Source organism: Crocodylus porosus, unplaced genomic scaffold (assembly GCF_001723895.1).
Source record: "Crocodylus porosus isolate Cpor-Errol unplaced genomic scaffold, CroPor_comp1, whole genome shotgun sequence".
Lineage (NCBI taxonomy): Eukaryota > Metazoa > Chordata > Crocodylia > Crocodylidae > Crocodylus > Crocodylus porosus.
Window position 1 is genome coordinate 126049656 of NW_017728906.1, and position 20602 is coordinate 126070257.

At 41.9% G+C, this 20602-nt stretch overlaps 1 protein-coding gene across 3 annotated transcripts in view; it reads right to left on the reverse strand.

Annotated features, from left to right (window-relative positions):
* SCEL (sciellin) overlaps positions 1-20602 on the reverse strand; it is a 98219-nt gene that overhangs the window by 18288 nt on the left and 59329 nt on the right. For all 3 annotated transcript variants that reach the window (XM_019529775.1, XM_019529774.1, XM_019529773.1), the window contains exons 11-12: positions 12102-12164; positions 8909-8965 (exon numbers count right to left, since the gene is read on the reverse strand). In XM_019529775.1, the coding sequence (XP_019385320.1) occupies positions 8909-8965; positions 12102-12164 (120 nt within the window). The remainder of the gene's footprint in view (positions 1-8908; positions 8966-12101; positions 12165-20602) is intronic.

Here is a 20602-nt window from a genome sequence, read left to right on the forward strand (position 1 = left end):
GGAAAAATGTGTGCTTTATAAAAGTAAGATAGATTGCTGAATACACTGAAAACACATTTCAAATGGCTTATATTGAGAGTTATTTATGAAGTATGCAACATTACTCAAGATATTAATACAGTATTTATTCTAGAAGAAGCTAATAAGAGAGACTACCATCTAGACCTTCCTGACATCAATATGAGGACTGCTTCCTATTCAAATAAAACTTCTCCAGTCAATTGACTGGCAAGGTGTAACAGAGAGCCCAGGGCTCTCTGTTCCTTTAAGGGAGGAAGCAGCCTAGCCAGGGAGCACTACAGGCTAGGCAGGACACCGGGGCCACAGGCTAATGGAGCAATTAGCATGTACCTGCCAGTGGTCTGCTGATCAGACGTAGGCACGGCCCTGGGCGCTTATAAGCCCAAGGCTGAGGCTGGCTCAGGGGATTCTCTCCCTAGCAGCTGCAGAGAAAGGAGCTCTGTCCCAGGAGAGCCCAGGGGTGCTAGGCTGACCACTTTGCTGCTTGCAGGAAGGCTCAGGCTCAGGGAGCTCACAAGGAGCCAGACTGGGAGGTATGCTGGCCCAAGAGTGAAGGAAGGTTTGCCCTCTTAAAGGGGCAAGGGGCAATTTCCAATGTTATTCACGTTATATCCCAGAGACTTGTGTTTCTGTTGTGTTTATACTGAAGGTTTGGGACAAGGCTGTAAGGGGAGGTTCGGAGGCCTCAGTGCCCAGAGGGATGCAACCAAACAGGAGCCAGGGGGCCTGGTGCCGGAGAAGGCGCAGCCACACAGGGGGCTGGGGCCCAGCAGATAGGGGACAGGGGCATGGTGACGAAAGAGACAAACAAGAACTAGTGTCTCAAAGCCAGGTCTGATTCAGTGGGCCCAGGCTAGAAGGTCTAGCTAGATCAGAGGAGTGGAGGCCAAAGAGGCTGAAGCTCCAACAGAGGGAACAATATCCTTGTAACACCTGTGAAGCATAGGGCATAGTAAAGGGGAGGATTTGGAGGGCAAACCTTCCTTCACTCTTGGGCCAGCATACCTCCCAGTGATTTGGAACCACGCAATTAGCTCTTAAAGCTTTAGGTTCCCAGCCAGGCACAGTTAACTGTAGTGGCCCAGCCAGGGGCCTGGGGACCAGTGAGGACCAGTAGGGTGCTGGGGACCCTAACAGGGGTTCAGTGGAACCAGGGCTACACAAACATCTGTGGGCATCCTCCCTATTTATCATTATTCCATCAAGGTGAGGGTGCTAAAGGGGTGGAGCAGGGCATGATCACAGAGCCACTAGGGGGCATCACAGCCACCCCGGGACTCTGACGTGTTACTAGAAAGGAAAATCCCAAGTGAACTGACTGTTAAGGGAAAGAAAGGAGAGTCCTAATGGATTTATTACTTGATTCTGTAGTTCTGACATGAATTCATTGCTTCCAATATATTCATTTAGGCTGCTTACAGATGTGGGAGAAAAAACAATGCTTTACTTTCAGCTCAGTGCGTCCCTGCACTGACCACAGTGCATACCCAGAAGAGGCACTACGTTAGTTTGACCTGGCTTGCTCAATGTCTGTGTAGATTGAGCGCTTCAGTATGGCTTTTTGGCACTTCACTGGGGCTTTTTGGCATTTTTATCTAATAGCTGGTTAAATCAGCTTTAGATAAAAGCATCAAAAAGCCCCACTGAAGCCCCCAATCTATACAGATGCTGGAGAGCCAGATCAAACTGACATGCTTCCTCTTCCAGTAAAGCAATGTTTTGTTTTGTTGTTTTCATGCAGTGGCCTAAAATGAGCTTATGTAACTGCCAAGACCAAAACAGTTTCCACAATTAAAATGCAACTTCTGTAGATTATAAAAAAATATTCATAGATTATAAAACCAGACAGGACCTACATATATTATCTACTCTGCCCTGTATATATTGTAAAATTTCCCTGAATGCTTATTTGAACAGGGTTTTCAGAAAAGTATTTAATCTTAATTTAAAAATTTAGTGATGAATAATCCATCACAGCCATTGATAAATTGTTCCAAAGGTTAATTATCCTCCTTGCTAAAAATTAGTCTGAATGTGTCAGGTTTCACCCTCCAGCCTAAGAGTTTCTTATACCTTTGTCTGCTTGACAACAAGCTCTTATTTTCAATTGTCTGTCCCCCGGGTAGGTACCTCCAAACTGTAATCAAGTTGCCCCTTACATTGCTTTCATAAACTAAATAAATTGAGCTCATAGTCTCTGCTATTAAAAGGCATGTTTCTTAATCCTTTAATCATTCTTGAGGTTCTTCTCTAAACATTCTTGAGCAGTGGCTGGTGGAACCAGATATAGTATTCCAATGGCAGTCACACCCATGCCAAATACCAAGATAATACTACTTACATAATAACTTCCTACTTGTCCATCTAGAAATTAATAGTGTGTGCTTGCACCCAGTTTACCAAAAAATCCAGGCTGCTCTGTTTTGACAACCTGACCTCTTTGTTACAGTATTTACACTTCCCCCAATCTACATCACCTGCAAACCATACCAGTAATGATTTATGTTTTATTCCAGGCCATTGATAAATTGATTGTTCCAGGCTATTGACTGTAAATGTGTAAACTTGAGAAATGACCCCTGGGAGGAAACCCTGTAAAAACACATCTACTTGATGATTCCCCATTTGCAATTAGCTGATTGGCAATTAATTCAATGTACACGAGGTTGATTTTGTATTGTTCTAGTTTCCTAATCAAAATGTCACATGGTACAAAGTCAAATGCCTTACAGAAATCTGTTAGATGTAGTTACTTTGGTTTTGGAAGAATATTTAACAGCATCTATATATAACTATATTTTATTCCTATCTCTGACAAAAATAGAACATAAGATGCAAATAAAATAAACCAAAAATCAAATTGGCTTTATCAGACCTTTATTATTATGGATGAAATGCTTCTGTTTATTTCAGGATGGTAATGTTTCACACACCAGGAAAGGGAAAGCTGAGTTATGTGCTAGCTTTCCCTTAATTAAAAAAAAACAAAACCCTTTGGTAATGGAATCCCCTATTAAGATAAAAAAGCAAACGCACTGCAACATACTAATCTTTAACTTAAGAGAAAACAAGATCAAGAAAGAGATTCTAAGAAAAAAAGGAATATATTTTCCCCATCAATCCATTTTTCTAGCATTTTTGCTTATTATTGCAAGGTCAAATACTAACATTACAGTCATAGAGAATGTCCCAGGGGTACAAGCATGGGGGCTACGCACACCCAGAGAGGAAACCCCAAGAGTAAAGAGTGCTTGCTTACTTTAGGACTCCAGACACTAGACAAGCGCTGCTGACAAAAAAAAAAAAGCTGTGCGGTTCATTAGTCGCGCTTATATACAGCTGGGGCTGGCGGGTGACGTCACGGACAAGCACCAGCCGGTCAGGATAAAAGCTGGTGCCAGCTCGGAGCAAGAGAGAGCAGGAGAGGCAGCGGAGGCTACAGATGCTGTCCCCACTGGCAGCAATCAGTGCTGGCTGGACAGAGAAGACTCTGGTCAGGCAGGGACGCCTCAAGAGCAATGGCTACAGAGAAGCCCCACGCCAGTCGCAGATGGTACCAGCATGTGGGAAGAAACCCTGCTCCAAGAGAAGCAGGGACAAGCACGGAGGACAGTGGACACTCCCCACACTTGGACGCTTTCAGCCCAGGCTGTGGGAGAAGAATTAACCTAGAGCGAGGTATGGGAAGCCCTCAACTGGCAGAGGGAGGAGCAGTGTCGAGGGACGTGGCAGGGCACAGGCTCTAGGGTAGAGCCAGTATAATAAGGCAGTTCAGCCTCATCTTTTCTTTTTCATACCTGTCTTGTTCCTATAATTGGCATCCTTGCCTTTTTTCTTCTTTCTGTCCTGTGCCTATTCCTCAGTTGACTTCTGTTTTATTTTGTTATTCTATTTTATTTACTGATGACTCTTCATTGAGGACTCCAGGAGACAGCTGTACAACTAGGACCACTCATGAAGAGTGGCTGACAACCAGCAGAAAGTACAGGAGATCCGGAGGAGAGGGGAACGTCCTACAGACCCAGAGCCTATTAAGAAAAGAAGAAGACCCAATACCTGAGATCATGCGACAGGTAAGTGTCATTGAGACTGGAGGGCCGGCTATATCGAGATCAGGTGGCCCATCAGAGGCTGGTGTATGGAAGGGGTGTTGGCCCTCGAATGGAAGGGGTGGAGCCCCACGAATATCCATCAGGAGGAACAACCCACCTCATGGGACCACCAATGGGAAATCCCACCACTGAAGAAACACTCAAAGTCATGGCAGACGAGTTCTGGGTTCTTCCCCAGGGTGATCGGGGTCTCTATCAGAGGTTGCACAAAGCCTCCTTGTGTCCATCACCAGGAGCCCGCACCAAAGTGGTGCGCGAATGGATACTCAAAACAAGACAGGCACAAAGAAATAGGGCTGGAAGGGACCTCCAGAGGTCATGGAGTCCAATTCCCTGCCTGAGGCAGGATCATCACTATGCAAACCATCCCATACAAACCATAATCTAAACTCTGCATAAGACTAGCATCAAATCTGACACAACCTATATCTAACACCCTTAACACAGGTAAAGTGGGAGAACACGGCAACCATTGCCCTGCTTCTATAAAATGTTGTCAACATACACTCAAGAGGTCCCAGGTAGAGGGCCACATCTCCTGCTACACAGGAAGGCAAAAAAACCCACAGTCCATGCCAATCTGACCATGGGGTAAAATTTCTTCCTGAACCCAAATATGGTGATTGGTCTGACCCTAAGCAGAGTAGCATGACCCTTTACCCTGAAAACTCTGGCATTGGTCCCAGCAGAAGCATTGGCACATCCCACAAAGTCCCTGGCCTTGGCTATAGCCAACACCCCCAATGCCTCTGGGAAGGCTTAAAAACATCTTGATGCATATAGCAGAAGTGCTGGGGGGAAGGGAGAAGGAGTGGGGATGACCAGCAAATCCCAGAAGCATGGGGAATACCCGTGGTAGAACATAAACATAGCTATACTTAGATCATCCCCAACCCGTGGCTGTACAACCTCTTCTTGAACACCTCCAATCATGGAGAATCTACAACTTCTATGTCTATTCCACTGCCTCACCATTTTAACAATGAAGAAGTTTTTCCAGATATCCAATATAAACTTTGCTGCAACTTCAAGCTATTGGTCCACATCCTCCTCTCTGCAGCAAGAGAGAAAAGGTGCTTTCCCTCTTCTTTATGGCAGCCTTTCAAGTATTTGAGGACTGCTATCATGTCCCCTCTTATGTGCCTTTTCCATTAACTGAACATGCCTAGCTCCTTCAGCCTGTCTTCATATGACTTGCCTTCCAAGCACTTGATCATCTTTGTTGCCCACCTCTGGACTCTCTCTAACTTCTCCACTTCCTTTTTAAAATGTGGAGCCCAGAACTTCACACAATACTCCAGATGAGGCATAATTTGTGCTGAGTAGAAGCACTATCACCTTCCATGTCTAGCACCTAATGTTTCTACTGATGCATCCCAAAACTGCATTTGCCTTTTATGCAGCTGCACCACACTGCAGACTTGTACTGATTCTGGGATCTAACAGGACTCCCAAGTCTGTTTCCATAGTGCTGCCATTCAGCCAGACATCACCCTTTATACATTTGTGTTTTTGATTAGTCCTCCTGATGTGTAGCACCTTGAATTTGTCTACATTGAACTTCATCCTGTTAGCTCTAGCCCAACTTTCCAATCTGCCAAGATTTGTCTGAACTGGACATCCATCCTCATTGTACAGTATTTCATGCTAATGTGTAAAACTTATAAACTCTTACTAACAAATACCTGAGGACTTCAGTTTTGAGTTGTGGAAGCACTGAGCAAACTTATTCTATGAAAAGTTTAATCTTGCTAGAATTCAGATTTTAGACATGGTTAAATGCAAACTCAAGTGTGTCCATTGAACAAGAAGATGTAAATATTCAATGTCTTTTAGATATCCAGCACAGCATTTTAAGGGCTGTGTCACGGGGTAGGGACCCAGGAGCGGCCGTGATCTCTCCTGGCACCCCTACCGTGCCAAGTTGCCCATCTAGCACCCTCGTTCTCGCCCGCCACGACTTTGATGGTTCTATACTATTAATGGGAGGCTGCCTTTACTTCACTCCTTGGACCCGGTACTCTTGCCCTCCTGGTCCCTGCTCTATATAAATAGGTTCTGGTGCCCCAACCCTATGGGTGTTGCGTGGCTCCTTCTATCCCAATACCACGCCCCAAGCCTCTCAGGTGTTCCGGACGTTATCGTGTCTATACTCTTCCCTAGTGACCCCTTCCAGGGCGTCTCACTGGTATGCTCGCCCTCACCGGGCTCTCTAACCTTGTTCTCGCCCTCACCGGGCATCTACTCATACGTCTGCCCTCTCTGGGCATCTACTTATACGCTGGCCCTCTCCAGGGGGCTTCTCTGAGTACACGCCCTCTCCGGGGGCCTCTCAATAAGCTCGCCCCCACTCCTGGGGCCTCTCAATAAGCTCGCCCCCACTCCTGGGGCCTCTCCTGTACAGACAGTGCCCCACTGGGGCCTGTCTCTCCACGTTCACCGCGCACTCACCCCCACAGGGGCCTGTCTCGCGTTCCCGGTGCTCACGTCGCCCACACTGGGACCTTGTCTCCCGCACTTCCCGTGGTCGGGGCTCAGGTGGCCATAGCTGTGCCTGGCCCCCTGACCCTCCTCATGGGTCTTATGCCCGACTCAGGCTTCTTACATTCAGGCTCAGGCGGTCTCAGCCTCACCTGGCCTTTTCTGATGCTGCCCCACTGGGGCTGGGGTAGATTGCTGTGCCCTCCCAGGGCACCAGGAACCCCACATTACTGGGGAGCTCCCCTGAGGCCTCCTCCAACCCCTACAGCCTCTCCTGATCCTCCGGTCTTACACAAATAACCAAACACAAAGCCATAAGCCAACTGGCTGTAACGCAAATGAAGCCTCCTGGCTATAACATAAATTCTGCACCACCCTGGCCCTCTTTCAATACCTCCCTGTCAGGGTTCTCTCCACCCCGTATCATCATGCCAATGCTCAGGCAGTCAGGTTGCGTCGCGTCGCGTCGCGTCGCGTCGCGTCGCGTCGCGTCGCGTCGCGTCGCTCCGCTCCGCTCCGCTCCGCTCCGCTCCGCTCTGCTCTGCTCTGCTCTGCTCAGGCTGCCAGAGGGAAACTGACTTCTGGCCCTAGCCTGGCTGCTTATAAAGGCCAGGCCCTGCCCCCTTCTGGCCAGCTGACAAAATTGGTTGCCCCAGCAACCCTCACCTGCACTGCCCTGACGATTGGCAGCTGGGCCCTTATTACCATTGCCAGTAGTGAGCACCCTAGTGCTCTGCTACACACCTCCCCCCTTAAATTCATAACCCTCTCTAGGAGCAGGGCGCATAAGTGCCCTGCAACACTATGATAAAGATTTACTAGAATGGATGCAGCACAGAACAGAGGAAGAAGTTGAAAGTTACACGGGTGTGGCAGGGCACCTTTGGTACCTGCCATTTTAAGAGCAGCAAACAGGCAGCAGGTGCCTAATTAGGGTAGTCATTTTGGCCCAGGGGTATAAGCTGGGCTACAGTTTGCTGCAGGAAGGAAGGAGGAAACATCAGGCTGAGGAGCTGCTCTGGCCAGAGTCAGGATGTAAGGGCAGGAGCTATGGGTAGGAGGTGACTCCTTGTCCTGGGTAAGATGCATCTCTTCACCCTGCCAGGAAAGGTGGTCTGGTGGGGTTCCTAGTGGTGTGGGAGCCCCCAGAAAAAGCCAGGCCAGTTACCTCCCCAGTGAAAGGTGGGTCAGGGAGCCTTAATAACCCCAGCCCCACATCCCTGGTGGTGTTCTAGCAAGCAGGGGGAGCCCAGGGCTCAGATAAGAAGCCCTGAGTCAGAGTTCAGGCAGGAGGAGTGACCTGGGGCTGTGCCCGGGCAGTAGGGTTAAGCCTGGGGGGTGCAAGTCAGACCCTGTGTGAGAGGGGTGATGAGTAGAGGGACTCTGTGTGGGAGGAGCAATGAACAGAGCAGCCCATGAGTGTGGGTGAGTGAGGAGGTCCAGTGGGGACACAGTAACCCGGTGAGGGGCTAGGAGCAAAATAAGCCTACAGTCATACAATCGCTCAGTCAACGCTCAGGTGAGAGTAGTGGGAGATACCCAACAGGCTGCACCAGGGCTGACTGAGGCGAGGAGAGCTCAGCCTGAAGCCAGGTGAGGCTGGACAGCATGAGTGTGGCCCCTGAAAGTGGGCAGAATGAAAGAGGCTGGATGAGAGCCAGCACAGTGGGATGCCTGTGAGAGAGGGGTAGTACATGAGTGGCCCTCCAGGGCTGTAGAAAAGAGCTACAACTGTGTGCTCCGTCCACAGGCCAGAGAAGGAACACCAGAGTAACATCTGTGAGGCATGGGACCCATGGAGGGTAGGTTGGAGCAGGTATTAGGCCCTTGTCAGCAAAGTGAGTAATGGGTAGCCTTCCACTTTAGTGACAACTCCCTTATTTTTCCGTCAAGGCGTGGCAGGGAAGTGAAGCAGGTAGTTACCCCAAGAGCAGGGTGGCCAGCAAAGACCTGATGAGGAGGCCACCCTGTTACAGTGAGAATGATATCTTTAACTGCCATTTTATGGTGGCTGTACTGATTGAGTTTAATAGAAAACATCTGTACAACTGCTGTACATTCCCTTCTCTACTGAACTATTCATATTTATTATCTAGTATTTACTGCAGAGTTAAAAACATATAAGAATGAGTCTTCCTTTAACAGCTTAAATCAAGTAAATTCATGGATGTCATCTTTGAACCCAAATGGCTACATTTATTGAAATTAACTGTCACCAAAACAAAACTCATACTGAAAGTGGTTCCCCAACTGCAAACCATTTTAAAATATGTGACAGAGATATCGCAACTTGCCTCTTATCTTTCTGTGCAGCAGTGTTTACTGCATTGAGATCATCAAGGTCTTTTCCTCTGTAAAAAAGTACCATAAAAATAGAATGGTGTTAAAATATTCTGCTTGCTTATAAAATTGGATAAAAGTAGAACTGTAAAAATTGAAGAAACCTAGGCAAATATGCATTCCCCGAGAAGTGAATAGTGGACAGCTCAAGTTAACAGTTCACATATGATTATGCTAAACTGTTGGTGATGGTAACAAGAACACATGCTTAACATTCTCCATTACAAGAGAAAAATTATGTAAGAATTAATTTATTACTTCCAACATAAAGTTCCATTTTCTTGACCTAAATATATTCATATCACTGCATGAGTTAAGATCTTTCCTATACACTATATATGACAAGAAAAGGAGGAATAAGCTTCCAGTGTGTTAGCATTAGCATCTTACCAGCATTAGCTCACAAAGAAATATTTGTGAACATTAAAACTAAATTCCTTTAGGACAATTACTTTATAAAAATGTATTTTACTATTTAGCTTGATTTTGCTCTACAATCCTGTGACAAATGAGGCTTTCTTTAATCTCACTGCTTTTAGTAAAAATGTAACATGGGTAGAATTGATTTATTTACATTTATACAATTAAATTATTATAGTAATAATTTATGGTAGATTTGATTTTGTACTACTGTTCATATTTTATGTTGGGGTAGTACAGTATTTTCATACCCTATTGGTTGAGATATTACAGAAAAAACAAACCGTAGTATATAATTTTCTATACAGAAAAATGCTAAGTAGCTTCATTTTAATGCAGACCTTTTGTGTTGATTTCCAATTAATGTTTCTTTCTCCAGTGAACTGGAGAATGGAGCAACATATAAAAACAATCATCTGTAACCCATGTCACAAAAAAACAGACCTTTTTTAGTTTTCAGGTGGAAGGTATAAACAAAAAAAATAGCTAGCTAGCCAATTCTCTCTGAGTATAAACTTGTTTAATTCATTTGATAAAAGTTGTTCCCCGTGGCCAAGGAGATCTTAGTATCGATAATAAAGATTCCGCTTGTCTGGTTTGCCAACCACATACACAATCAATCCAACAAGAAAACTTGGATCTTTATTAGTTGAGTCTGCTCTGCATATACCTAATTTGACAAAATCTTAGGTGCTTCCTGCTTTGTTGCACTTCAGTGCCTCTTGTATTCTGATCCAAAACATGTCCCTTTAAATTAAAAAGTGGACTTTTAAGAGCAGCACCAATACTCAGGGGTCTACACATATCCTTAGAATGGTGTTAACTGAACATTTCTGTCTCTCCCTCTGTCTCAAACAACGGGGTTATATCCAGGCAATACATTTAATGCATGAACGAATAGTACCATATTCAGAAGCCAATACTGCACATGGCTATAAGTGCAGAAGTAATTGCATAGCTCCTGTTAAGACAATAGTCCAGTAACTTCCATTAGCTCAGTCCGTAGAAATATTTATGGACTACAAGCAAATTCGTTTTACTGTATGCAGGTCTCACACACAAATCAAAAGCTTTATGAATCAGAGCGCTTTAATAACTGGTTAAAATGCCCTGCTGTCTTCAGCAGGCACAACTGTAATAATATACAAGTACTTCAAAACTTTATTTAATCCCCCTACAAAATACCTTTGTTTTCTGTGCCAGGTTTAGTGGGGGCCATATAACTGAGAGTCTAAGACTGAGAGGCTTGTAAGACTTGCTCCTTGTCACTTGTGATAGAAATGGGATTTGCTGTGATGAGATCATCATGACCTTGGCTTCTTTAAAGATAAAGCAAAACCAGGGCCAGTCACAGTCAATACATCCAACTACCAATTAGTTAAAATTAAGTGTTTGCTTGAAATAAAAGAAGAGGCAATTGACACATTCCTCAGAAAAGAACACTGTGATATTGATGGAGAAGTTCAACGCCTATTATTCAATAACATTCATTAATTTTATTTACTAAGTCAAGACAATTTATAAAATAAAATGTGAGCACCAAAAATATGAAACACCTGATTATGTTTTAAGAAAAAACAATCATCCTTAACACCAAGTCAAAAGGGACTTCACCTTCTGAGCACTCTTACTCAAGAACTTTAAAACATGCAAGCCTTTAGCATACAATAAGATTTAAATAGTGCTTGAAATCATAACATCAGCCAAATATTTCTATGATGCATGCAAAACTGCCTCCCAGCTGAGAAAACATAGCTTTTTCTAGCTTACTCATCTGAAGATTCCCCATAGTTTCTATGGTAGACCAGGTATAGCTCTGGACCAACATAGCTCTGTTCTAATTTTCATTCTGGTGGTGTTTAGGTATCACAGCTATGAACTGGTAAATACTAGTAATGAACTAGGTTCATTCATTCTGGAGTTTCTGGACTCTTGCTTCTTTACGTGGCATTTCTATTGTCTGAATTCTGTTTTTATTTTCCCAAAACTAGAACTCATTTGATAATTGGATTTTTACATAATAATGCAATAACATTAAATATGCATATGTACACACACAGACAAACAGAGAAAGAATATGAATTGAAATGAGAAATCTAAAAAACCCCAGTATTTACCCTTTTGAAATTAAATTTCAATACTGTCAAAACAAAATGACATATTTTGACTGTTTCCTACCAACAATTTGAAAGGCAAGATGTTCCTATAAACTACTTTGATTTCATTCTCTGACGGAAAAAAGTTATGTTGAAAGTTCTTCAACGAGTTCCACCAAAAAATCTATCCTAATTCTGCCTGTACAATGTAAGCACTTAGGAATCTAGTGCATATCTAGATGGTAAACTGACTGTGGCTGATAGAAACACCCTCAAATATCCCACACAGCTCAGCATACGTTTCCACACAGACCAGATGCAGTATAGCCATACTTGTGAAGCACTGGGGATGGGATGTCACTTAGTAGGGCTAATTAGCCCACCCTCAGAGTGAAGATGCAAACAATACTGTTTCCAGTACAAGTAATAATCCAATCAGAGCTATGTGGCATGTTTTAAGAAGCTGCCACCAGGCACAGTGAGTTTGTAGTTTTAAAACAGCTTAAGACCATGGATTTTAGTGAGATTTAGGTCCCTGAGTAACTTCGGCAGTTTTGAAAACTATACCCAGGATTAATAGTTTAGACAAATTATTCATTTAAAATTTCAATTAAGGGTATGTTGGTCCTACCTTGTAGTTCTCTCAGTTGTGCTTCTTCTTTCAGTATCAGCTGGAGATACTGGAGATACCTCCCTATAAAATATTTGAATACTGTTACTATACTTAAATAAAATGCTTTTTATGTACGAATGTCCATTCCAAGCAATGCTCTTAATATAAAAGGCAACATACTGAAACATTTCTTGTGCTAATCTTGTTAATTAGAAACAGAAAAATGCCAGATTTGAAGGGTTTTTGCCCTGTTTTGTCAAATACTGAATAGCTGGTAGGAAAGCAATACATATAACCAAAACTAGATCAAAAATTAAAGAAATATTCAAGAATAGGCATTTAGAAATCACTGTTCTAGCAAGGAGTTAAATATAGTATTTAATAGTAGCATAAAAGTATAATCATAGGAAAGTAGGACTGAAAGGGACCACATGAGGTTACCAGTCCAGCCACTGCTCAAAGTAGGATCATCCCTGACTAAACCATCTCAGCCGAGCATCTGTCTAAACTGCTCTTGAAAATTTCCAGGGATAGAGATTCCACAACTTTTCTAGGCAACTTATTCCAGTGCTTGACCACCCTCATAGTTTTTCCTAATCTCCAATTTTAAATTTCTTCTGCTTCAAGCTTGAGTCCATTGCTCCTAGACCTGTCACCTATCTTTTCTCTACTTCCTTCAGGGATTTGAAGACTGTCATCAAATCCCCTGCAACTTCTCTTCTCTGGGCTAAATAACCCAAGCTCTTTCTGCCTTTCTTCATAAATCACCAGCGATCCTGATTTAAAAAAAAAATCCCCAATTTTTGGTTAAAAAAGTAAGCCCAAATGAAATACCACTAATATATAGATATAATATATCTATCTGTATATACATGGTGGTGTTTCATTTTAATCATGGAAAAATGTGGATTTGGGGGTTGGGGTTTTTTTAACCAAAAACTGGGGATTTTTTTTAAATCAGAGAAAACCAGGATCCTTGTAAATCACTAATCAGAAGTAGTCTTTATTCTTGCTATTCTAAGGTATGGGCCCATTATGTACTGATTTTTCCCCTAAAGTCAAGGCATTTCTATGACTGGATGTAGTTTCTCACATGGATAACATTTTTCTGCTAACAGGGAAAGATGAAACTGGATTAGACATCTCAGGAAAACTGTCTAGATTTGGAACACTCGTTTTACTTCCATGTGCGTAAATTTAGATTTGTATTGTAATTTTTTTCTGGGTAAAGGTATTCTTGTTTTAACTTAATGTGTATTTCTAGACTGCATCCAGAGATTTCAGATAAGGACACATGAGTTATCTAGCCTAATTTATCCTTTATTCTTCACTGACAGTGTCTTGGAAATCTTCATCCTAGAATACTCAGAGCAAAGAGGATAGGCAAAGTGCTGGCTACAGGGTGGGACATCCTGGAAGAAATGAGGATCTCAGCTAACCAAATGAATGAGGTGCCATTTCTCTAAGAAAGGGAGATAATTACTTTCATCTGGAACGTTTGACATAAAAATTTAGAAGAACCACAAAAAATCCCTTCAACTCTTAGACATTTTCCAACACTTTAAGAGTAATTTCTGTAGGAATGTGTTGTTTATTGGACCATATTAAATGCCAGTATTTCATTAAATGCCATTGGGCCAGTATTTCAATGGAGGAATAGACGTGCTCTGTTCTGTATATGTTAAATAATTGTTCCCTCTTAGACAACTTCATTTTTATTCCCCCTGCCCCCCAAGGTTTTCTCAATACATTGGGAAACAAGAGAGCATTGTGAGGGGGAAATTTCATTTCCTGTCATGAGATATTAACCAAAAATAGGAACCCATTCTGTAATACTTTTTTTTTAAATCTATACTGCATGTCCTCACCCTGTCAACTAGTAGTATGATTTATAAAGTGCTCAGTTAACAAATCCTAATAAATTAATAGAGATGGTTGTACTTAAAGCTTATGTTGTGAGAGTATGTGCTGAGTTGCTTTTCATGTGACTGATCTTTCAAGTATACTTTAAGGTTCCTATGGAACACCACCTTTTGTCATAAAATGTAATACTGAGAACATTAATCTATAATATTGCTATGACTTCTTTTACTCTCACACTCATGTAGAATCTGTCTGCCATGATTAAAGTAAGTAATAAATGCTGACTTCTTACAAGCTCCTCTGGTTTGGGTGACTGGCTGGCTCAGAGGATTGGTAATACACTACAGATCCTTTTTGTAATCTAGGTCACTGATTCAAATATAGCTCAGGTTAGTAACAAACAGTGTTAGCACTTGAAGGCTGTTATTCATAGGAGGACATAACACTATGACTTCAATTGAACAACTTATACAACTAAGTGGGTGAGTCAGAATTTACATGACCAGACTAATGAATGTCTGCTGTTAGCTTTATCTTAAAATATCCCAGTGCTACCTTATTAGTAGGCATGTGTGAAGCAGGCCCTATTTGATTCAGATGCAGCCCAAATCAGGGACAGTGATCCGATTAGTTGACTCGGATCAGTGTCCCTAATTTGATTTGGCTGAATCCAAATCTGAAGATTCAATGCTGATTCAGAGAATCAGTGATTCAGACACAGACACAGCTTTAAATGTTTTTTCTACATACCTCAAGGTACCAGTGCGGCTTGTGAACACAGCAATGCCAGGGTGGATGAAGCGTCCCACAGGTGGTGAACCCAGAAGTGGACTGGAAGCACACACACTCCCCAGAGGACCCGGACGTGCTTCTGGTCCACTTCCCAATCTGCTGCCAAGCACACTGGGCAGCCCCACATGCTGCTGTGGGATGCTCCATGCACCCCAGCATCACAGCATTCACAAGCCGCCTGGTACCTAGAGGTATGCAGAAAAAACATTTAAAGCTGTGTCTATGTCCAATCTCCAAATCTTTCTGAATCTCTTTGAATGGATTCAGAGGATTTAATTTAATTCAGAGAGATTAAAGGGTCCCTCTGATTCGATTCAGAGATTTGGCCACCAAATCAGGCCGAATCTCCGCCGAATCGAATCAGGGACCAAAGCTTCATACAACCCTACTCATCAGTGGTGGAGATGTACTTGGGACAACAGTAGTATAAAGGAGCCACCACCAGTCTTTCACACAACAGGTCTAGATTAGTGTGTGATATCTTTCCTAGATAAAACCATTTATAAGCTCAGTTTAGTTCCCAGTTGAATTATGCACATGATAAAAATCACTAGCACAACTGACATTTTTATTGGCACTTCTAGCAGAAAGGCAAAGTCTAATCTTATGATCTTTTCAGTCCTAAAGTCACTTCATTCATGTCAAAATGGAAGTACATTGGAAAGACATTCTGAAGAAGTTTACTGACTGCCTGTGTATGAAACCTCTCCTGTGGATAGATATAGAGTTTCGGTTTCTGAAGCTGACAGAATTGAATTCAAATGATTTAGTTTGCCAACAATTCTTTAAATATTGATGATGATAAGAACAAAAAGCAGCAGGAAACCTCCAGGGACATACAAAGCAGTTTAGAATAATACAGACAAGCACAGAGTCCTGAGTATGTTGGAGGCTTCTGTGTCTGATGGATGGACCCTGACACATTCTTCAGATCATTCCTAGGAGTGTTACCTCTAACCTAATATTTTCAAAGCAAGGCCATACATCCCTGTAAACATCTGGCCTCAGGATAGCATTTTTATAAGGAGCTCAAAAAGTGGTAAGCCAGGCTGCCTACCAGGAGGAGGACATATTGGTCAGTTCTAGTATCAAGTATCTGAACTCAGCACTAGGACATGACAGAGATTATTTCAGTGGTACATTAGTACATGTTTCAGGTGCAAAGAATATCTTTTTGCATCCTACATAAACCCTGATAACAGTACAAAGGCATTGGTATTATCAATGTTGCTGGGTTTGTGCTTGTAGCTGTGTTGGTCTAAGGACGTAGGCAGGCAGGGTTCTTTGAACAGATGTGATATATTTTACGACTAACTGAGTAGTTGGAAAAAAGTTCTTGGCAAGCTTTTGGGCGCAGTCACCCTTCTTCAGGCATGAATTCCCTATGCCTGAAGAAGGGTGATGGTGCCCGAAAGCTTGCCAAGAACTTTTTCCCCAACTACTCAGATGGTCTAATAAAAGATATCACATCTACTCAAAGCACCTTGTCTGCTTTAGTATTATCAAGGCATTTTATATATAAAAAAAGACTTTCTAGTTTACAAAACAGAAAAAATCTCTTATACAAAAAAACACTAAGCTTTAAGTTACTGATACTCAGTATGTTCAGTCTCAGCACTAAGGTGCTGAGGACAAATATTGTGTATTACTTCTGTATATTGCCTAAGCATCCGCATCCAGTCAGAAGTCCACTCCCCTATGCATTTTTCTTCCAAACCCCAACCAAAATGACATATCCTATAGTCCTTCTATCATCTCTACAATAGTCCCTCTTTGAGCAACAGAAAACCCTACACTCCCAATTATTTATTTGCATTTACCACTCAGCAGGATCACTCCAAGCTTTCCGCTTTGACCTCCAATATTGTTATGCTACTGGACTCTCTCACCTCTTTGTTGTAAGGCAAGATTGGAGAACTGATAGCAGGTGAAGGATAAAAAGGACTCACTGGGTGTATTTTCATATACACTTTAACGTGCAATAGCCTATTTTACTGTGCATTAAAGCAATGTATAAAAACCATGGTATTACACGAATGCACAGTAAAATAGGCTACTGTGTGTTAAGACTCACCTAAAAAGCATGTGCTTGTGCTACTGCACATTAGGGCAGCCATAATGCTCATTTAGTACCTCCGGAGGTACTAAATTTAATGTGCATTAGGAAAAGTGCATTAACACACGAGTAGATGCATCAACTGTAAATAAAATATACGGCCTAGCCTGAATAGTGATCCCTACTCTTCTGGATTCAGAAACAATCCTACCCATGTGCGCAATAATAAAAAGAAAATAATCAGTGCCTAGGTGCCATCTAGCTAGTTTCCTAAGTCTTAACATGTTTGCCTAAGGATGATCACAGCCTTCAGACAGCTTTGTAAAGCCTTAGCAAAAGCTTCTTCATTTTCAGCATATATCCTTTTTTTGCTTATCTCATCTTACTAAGATGATACTACTCAATGCATACTTAAAATATCTATTAAGTAATATTTTTAGTGTGTCAGAATATACATATGGTATGACCACCAGACCATAGCACTTCCAAAGTACATGAATAATAGTGCCATTTATATTTCCTTTAATTACTCAGTAAATCTGAGCTCTCTACATGTTGGCTTGCCTTGCAATCTCTGCTGAATTTCTAACCCACTTCACTCAAGATAAAATACCAATCTTTTCCAGTCCTTCAGCTCCATCAGCTGTATCTGAGTCTTGCTCATTTCAGTGGATAATAGTTCCATAATTCTTGTTTAGATGGTGACAAGGCAGATCACCATCAAAAAATCAAAGCACAAATGAATCCCATCTAGACACTCAAGTGCATGTAATGTGTTTTCAGTCTTGAAAACATCTAGATAAAGATTTAAATGTCATAGAAACAGCAGATAACATGCAACAGCACTGTGCCTATAAAAACAACTTTAAGGAAGCATTTCTCTTTTACCAAACAAGCAATGAAGTCCTTCTCAGTGTTTATAACTGAGGAGCAATTCAGGAAACAAGCAGTAAAAATATTCATAAAAGATTATTTCAGTTTGTCTACCTACTTGGCACCAGACTGTGGATGATCCTGCTACAGTATATAATGCAGAGATAGGGAAAAAAAGCAAAAAAGATCCTCTCTTCTTTTGCATTTCATATATAAAAACCAGCTACACTCCCAGCCCATGCATTTTCTGACCATAAGGATTCTAAAGATCTAGGGTTACTGGTACTGCTAGTCTTTCTCCAAAGAAGACACATGTATGCAGCCAGAGCTCCTAGATACTCATGCATGAATAAGTCTGGCAGGGTCCCATTTCTGGTGTTTGCTGCTCCACAGTTTCTAGAGAAATTCTTGTTGTGTTGCCACCATTGATTTTCATTCCTGCATAGCCTTGTTACACAATGGCAATAAAATATGCATGAATTTGTGAACAGACAACCTGATTTTATGTCTACAATGCTCAGCAAAGTTCTAGATCCAGTTGTCCTAGTATTGACCAGATCTTATTTTGAGATAGCTTTCTGGGGAGACGGATGACAATAATAAGATGTGGGCAACACTTTTTTTTAAATAGACGTCCATAGCACCTTTGATTCAGAAAATTGAATAAGCTTGTAGGATCTGCTGAAGTGACAGTTCTTTTGGGAAAAGGCAGCTATGCGTGGCATTGAGGCAAACACCATTCTTCCTCTTCAAGATTCTTTATATGTTCGTGGAATTGTCTTGGTGGCTCAGTTTGGTAAATCACTGCAGCTTATGGCTGATCTGGTTCAACAAACAATTGTCACATTGACCTGGTTCTCATTACTGGCTATAACTATCAAGCAGCCTCCATCTCTAGATTGCAGCCAACCACCCTATCCACATGGTATGTAAAGCAGGTGGAAAACATCAAATAATAGTGCAGAAGGCCATTTGAAATATGTTGACACTTGAAGAGCAGCAGCCAGCTGGCCCTATGGTGGACTTTCCAAATTTGTCATAAGAATCAAATACTTTTTGAAGTTGTGCATTTACAAAACCATAATTATACAGACTTTGTTACGGACCAGTGAAACCTGGATACTGAAGAAAGTTGAAGAAGCAAGGACTGGTATTTTTTATTCTTATGTCTTGGTCAGTTACTCTACATTGAATGGTAAGATAAGGTCAGTAATGAGAATATCCATAATCCAATTATGAGATGCATTTACAGTGACACAGTTAGTGATCATATGGATGCCAAAAGCTCTAGCTGAACAATAAGATCACAAATGACATACCTAGATTAGGCAGAAGCCAAGTTAAATATCCACTGTATAGTCTAACTAAATCAGAGATGTATATGCTTTCATAAGCAGCAGCTTATTTCGTCAGATGTTGTGGATGGACCATAGGAAATAATGCTTCCAAATGGAAAGCAATAATTAAAATAAAAAGGGTATGGAAGGGAGAAGAAAAAAGGAAAGGACACTGCTCAAAGAGGCAAGGTGTGTCATACTTAGATCAAACATCCCACTGGACCACTTCTGGGACTTAGCTGGAGACTCATTAAAACAAAAGCCCCTCAGGTCTCGATTCAATCACTATGGAAGCAAGAAAAGGTTGATTACCCCTTGAATGCACTGAAAGTTCAGTAATGAAGCTGAACTAAAATCTTAAAGACATCTCTGTCCCAATAATGTCAGCATAGAAAAGGGCAATGTGATGTTACAAAAAGAAGAAAAAGAATGCCAGCTGGAACATCCTAACTCTGAATCAAAAGAACTTCACCCCTGAACATAACAGTTAGTTGAGGAGCTGCACTGTACGAAGTTGAACATTACAGACCTTCCTGAGTATTGATCAACTGTCCATGGCCACTTCAACACCTTTGTAACAGACTCTGTTCTGTGTAAATGAGAAAAAAGGGAGCTAAGGAAGGACTGGCATTTATTCTGAACTAGTGTACATTTTTGTGTCTACCATGATGCTGTGCAATCAGTGCCAGTTTATTTTTTTCAGTCCACCTAACATCAGCCTTCATTTAAGCCTTGTACCAACAACCAAGAATGAGGAAAGTAAAGAGCTCTGCAGCCAAGTCTGAAAATCCATTTATACCATGCCAAAACCACAGAGCACTGCTTGGCTCAAAGAATTTCAGAGCTAAATGTAGAGGACGTTGTTGTTGGTCAGTGTTTTCAGGACATGTGGGCTGGGAAAGATCATTGAAGAAAGGACAGCAACTCATCTGTTCTGCTGTGAAGACAAGGATGACCTTGTAAACTCTTTTAACCTTATAGCAAGAAATAAAACACTTAGATCACTTCACATCAGCTCTGCAACAGCAAATTATTTATATCATTGTATGAAAGAAATGTAAGCCAGCACTTCTGCTCTAAAACACCAAGTGTTCTAGAAATGGGATACAAAGGTTTCATTCAACCTAAAGAAAATTCATTTGGGCCTTATGCCAAGATACAAAGTTTATCACCAGAAATATTTGTGGTAATTTACAGTACAAAAAGCACTCCTGAAAGTCAAAAGCTACTTTTCTTATCCATAATAAGTCTTTTCCAGCAGAAAACAGACATAGTGGCAATTTCTAGCTTCAGACTATTTATCCCCACCCATGGATCAGCTAGGTTTTTAAGTATCTAATAGCTAAATCCTAGTTGATCTTTTTACGTCTAAGTGGCATTTACAAAGTTGCACATTACCAATCTTTGGCACTTATGCACAGTTTTGATTCCATGTGTATTCATTCATCGCGTACTTCCCTTCTAAGCATGCTCAGTTGGCTGGATTTTGGTTGTGTAAATGCCCAGGGGACACGCAGAACATTAGGTAACTCTTAAAACACAGCTAGTAGGTAGGAAGAAAAGTGGCCCTCTCACCTTTTAAGCTCAATCCTATTTTA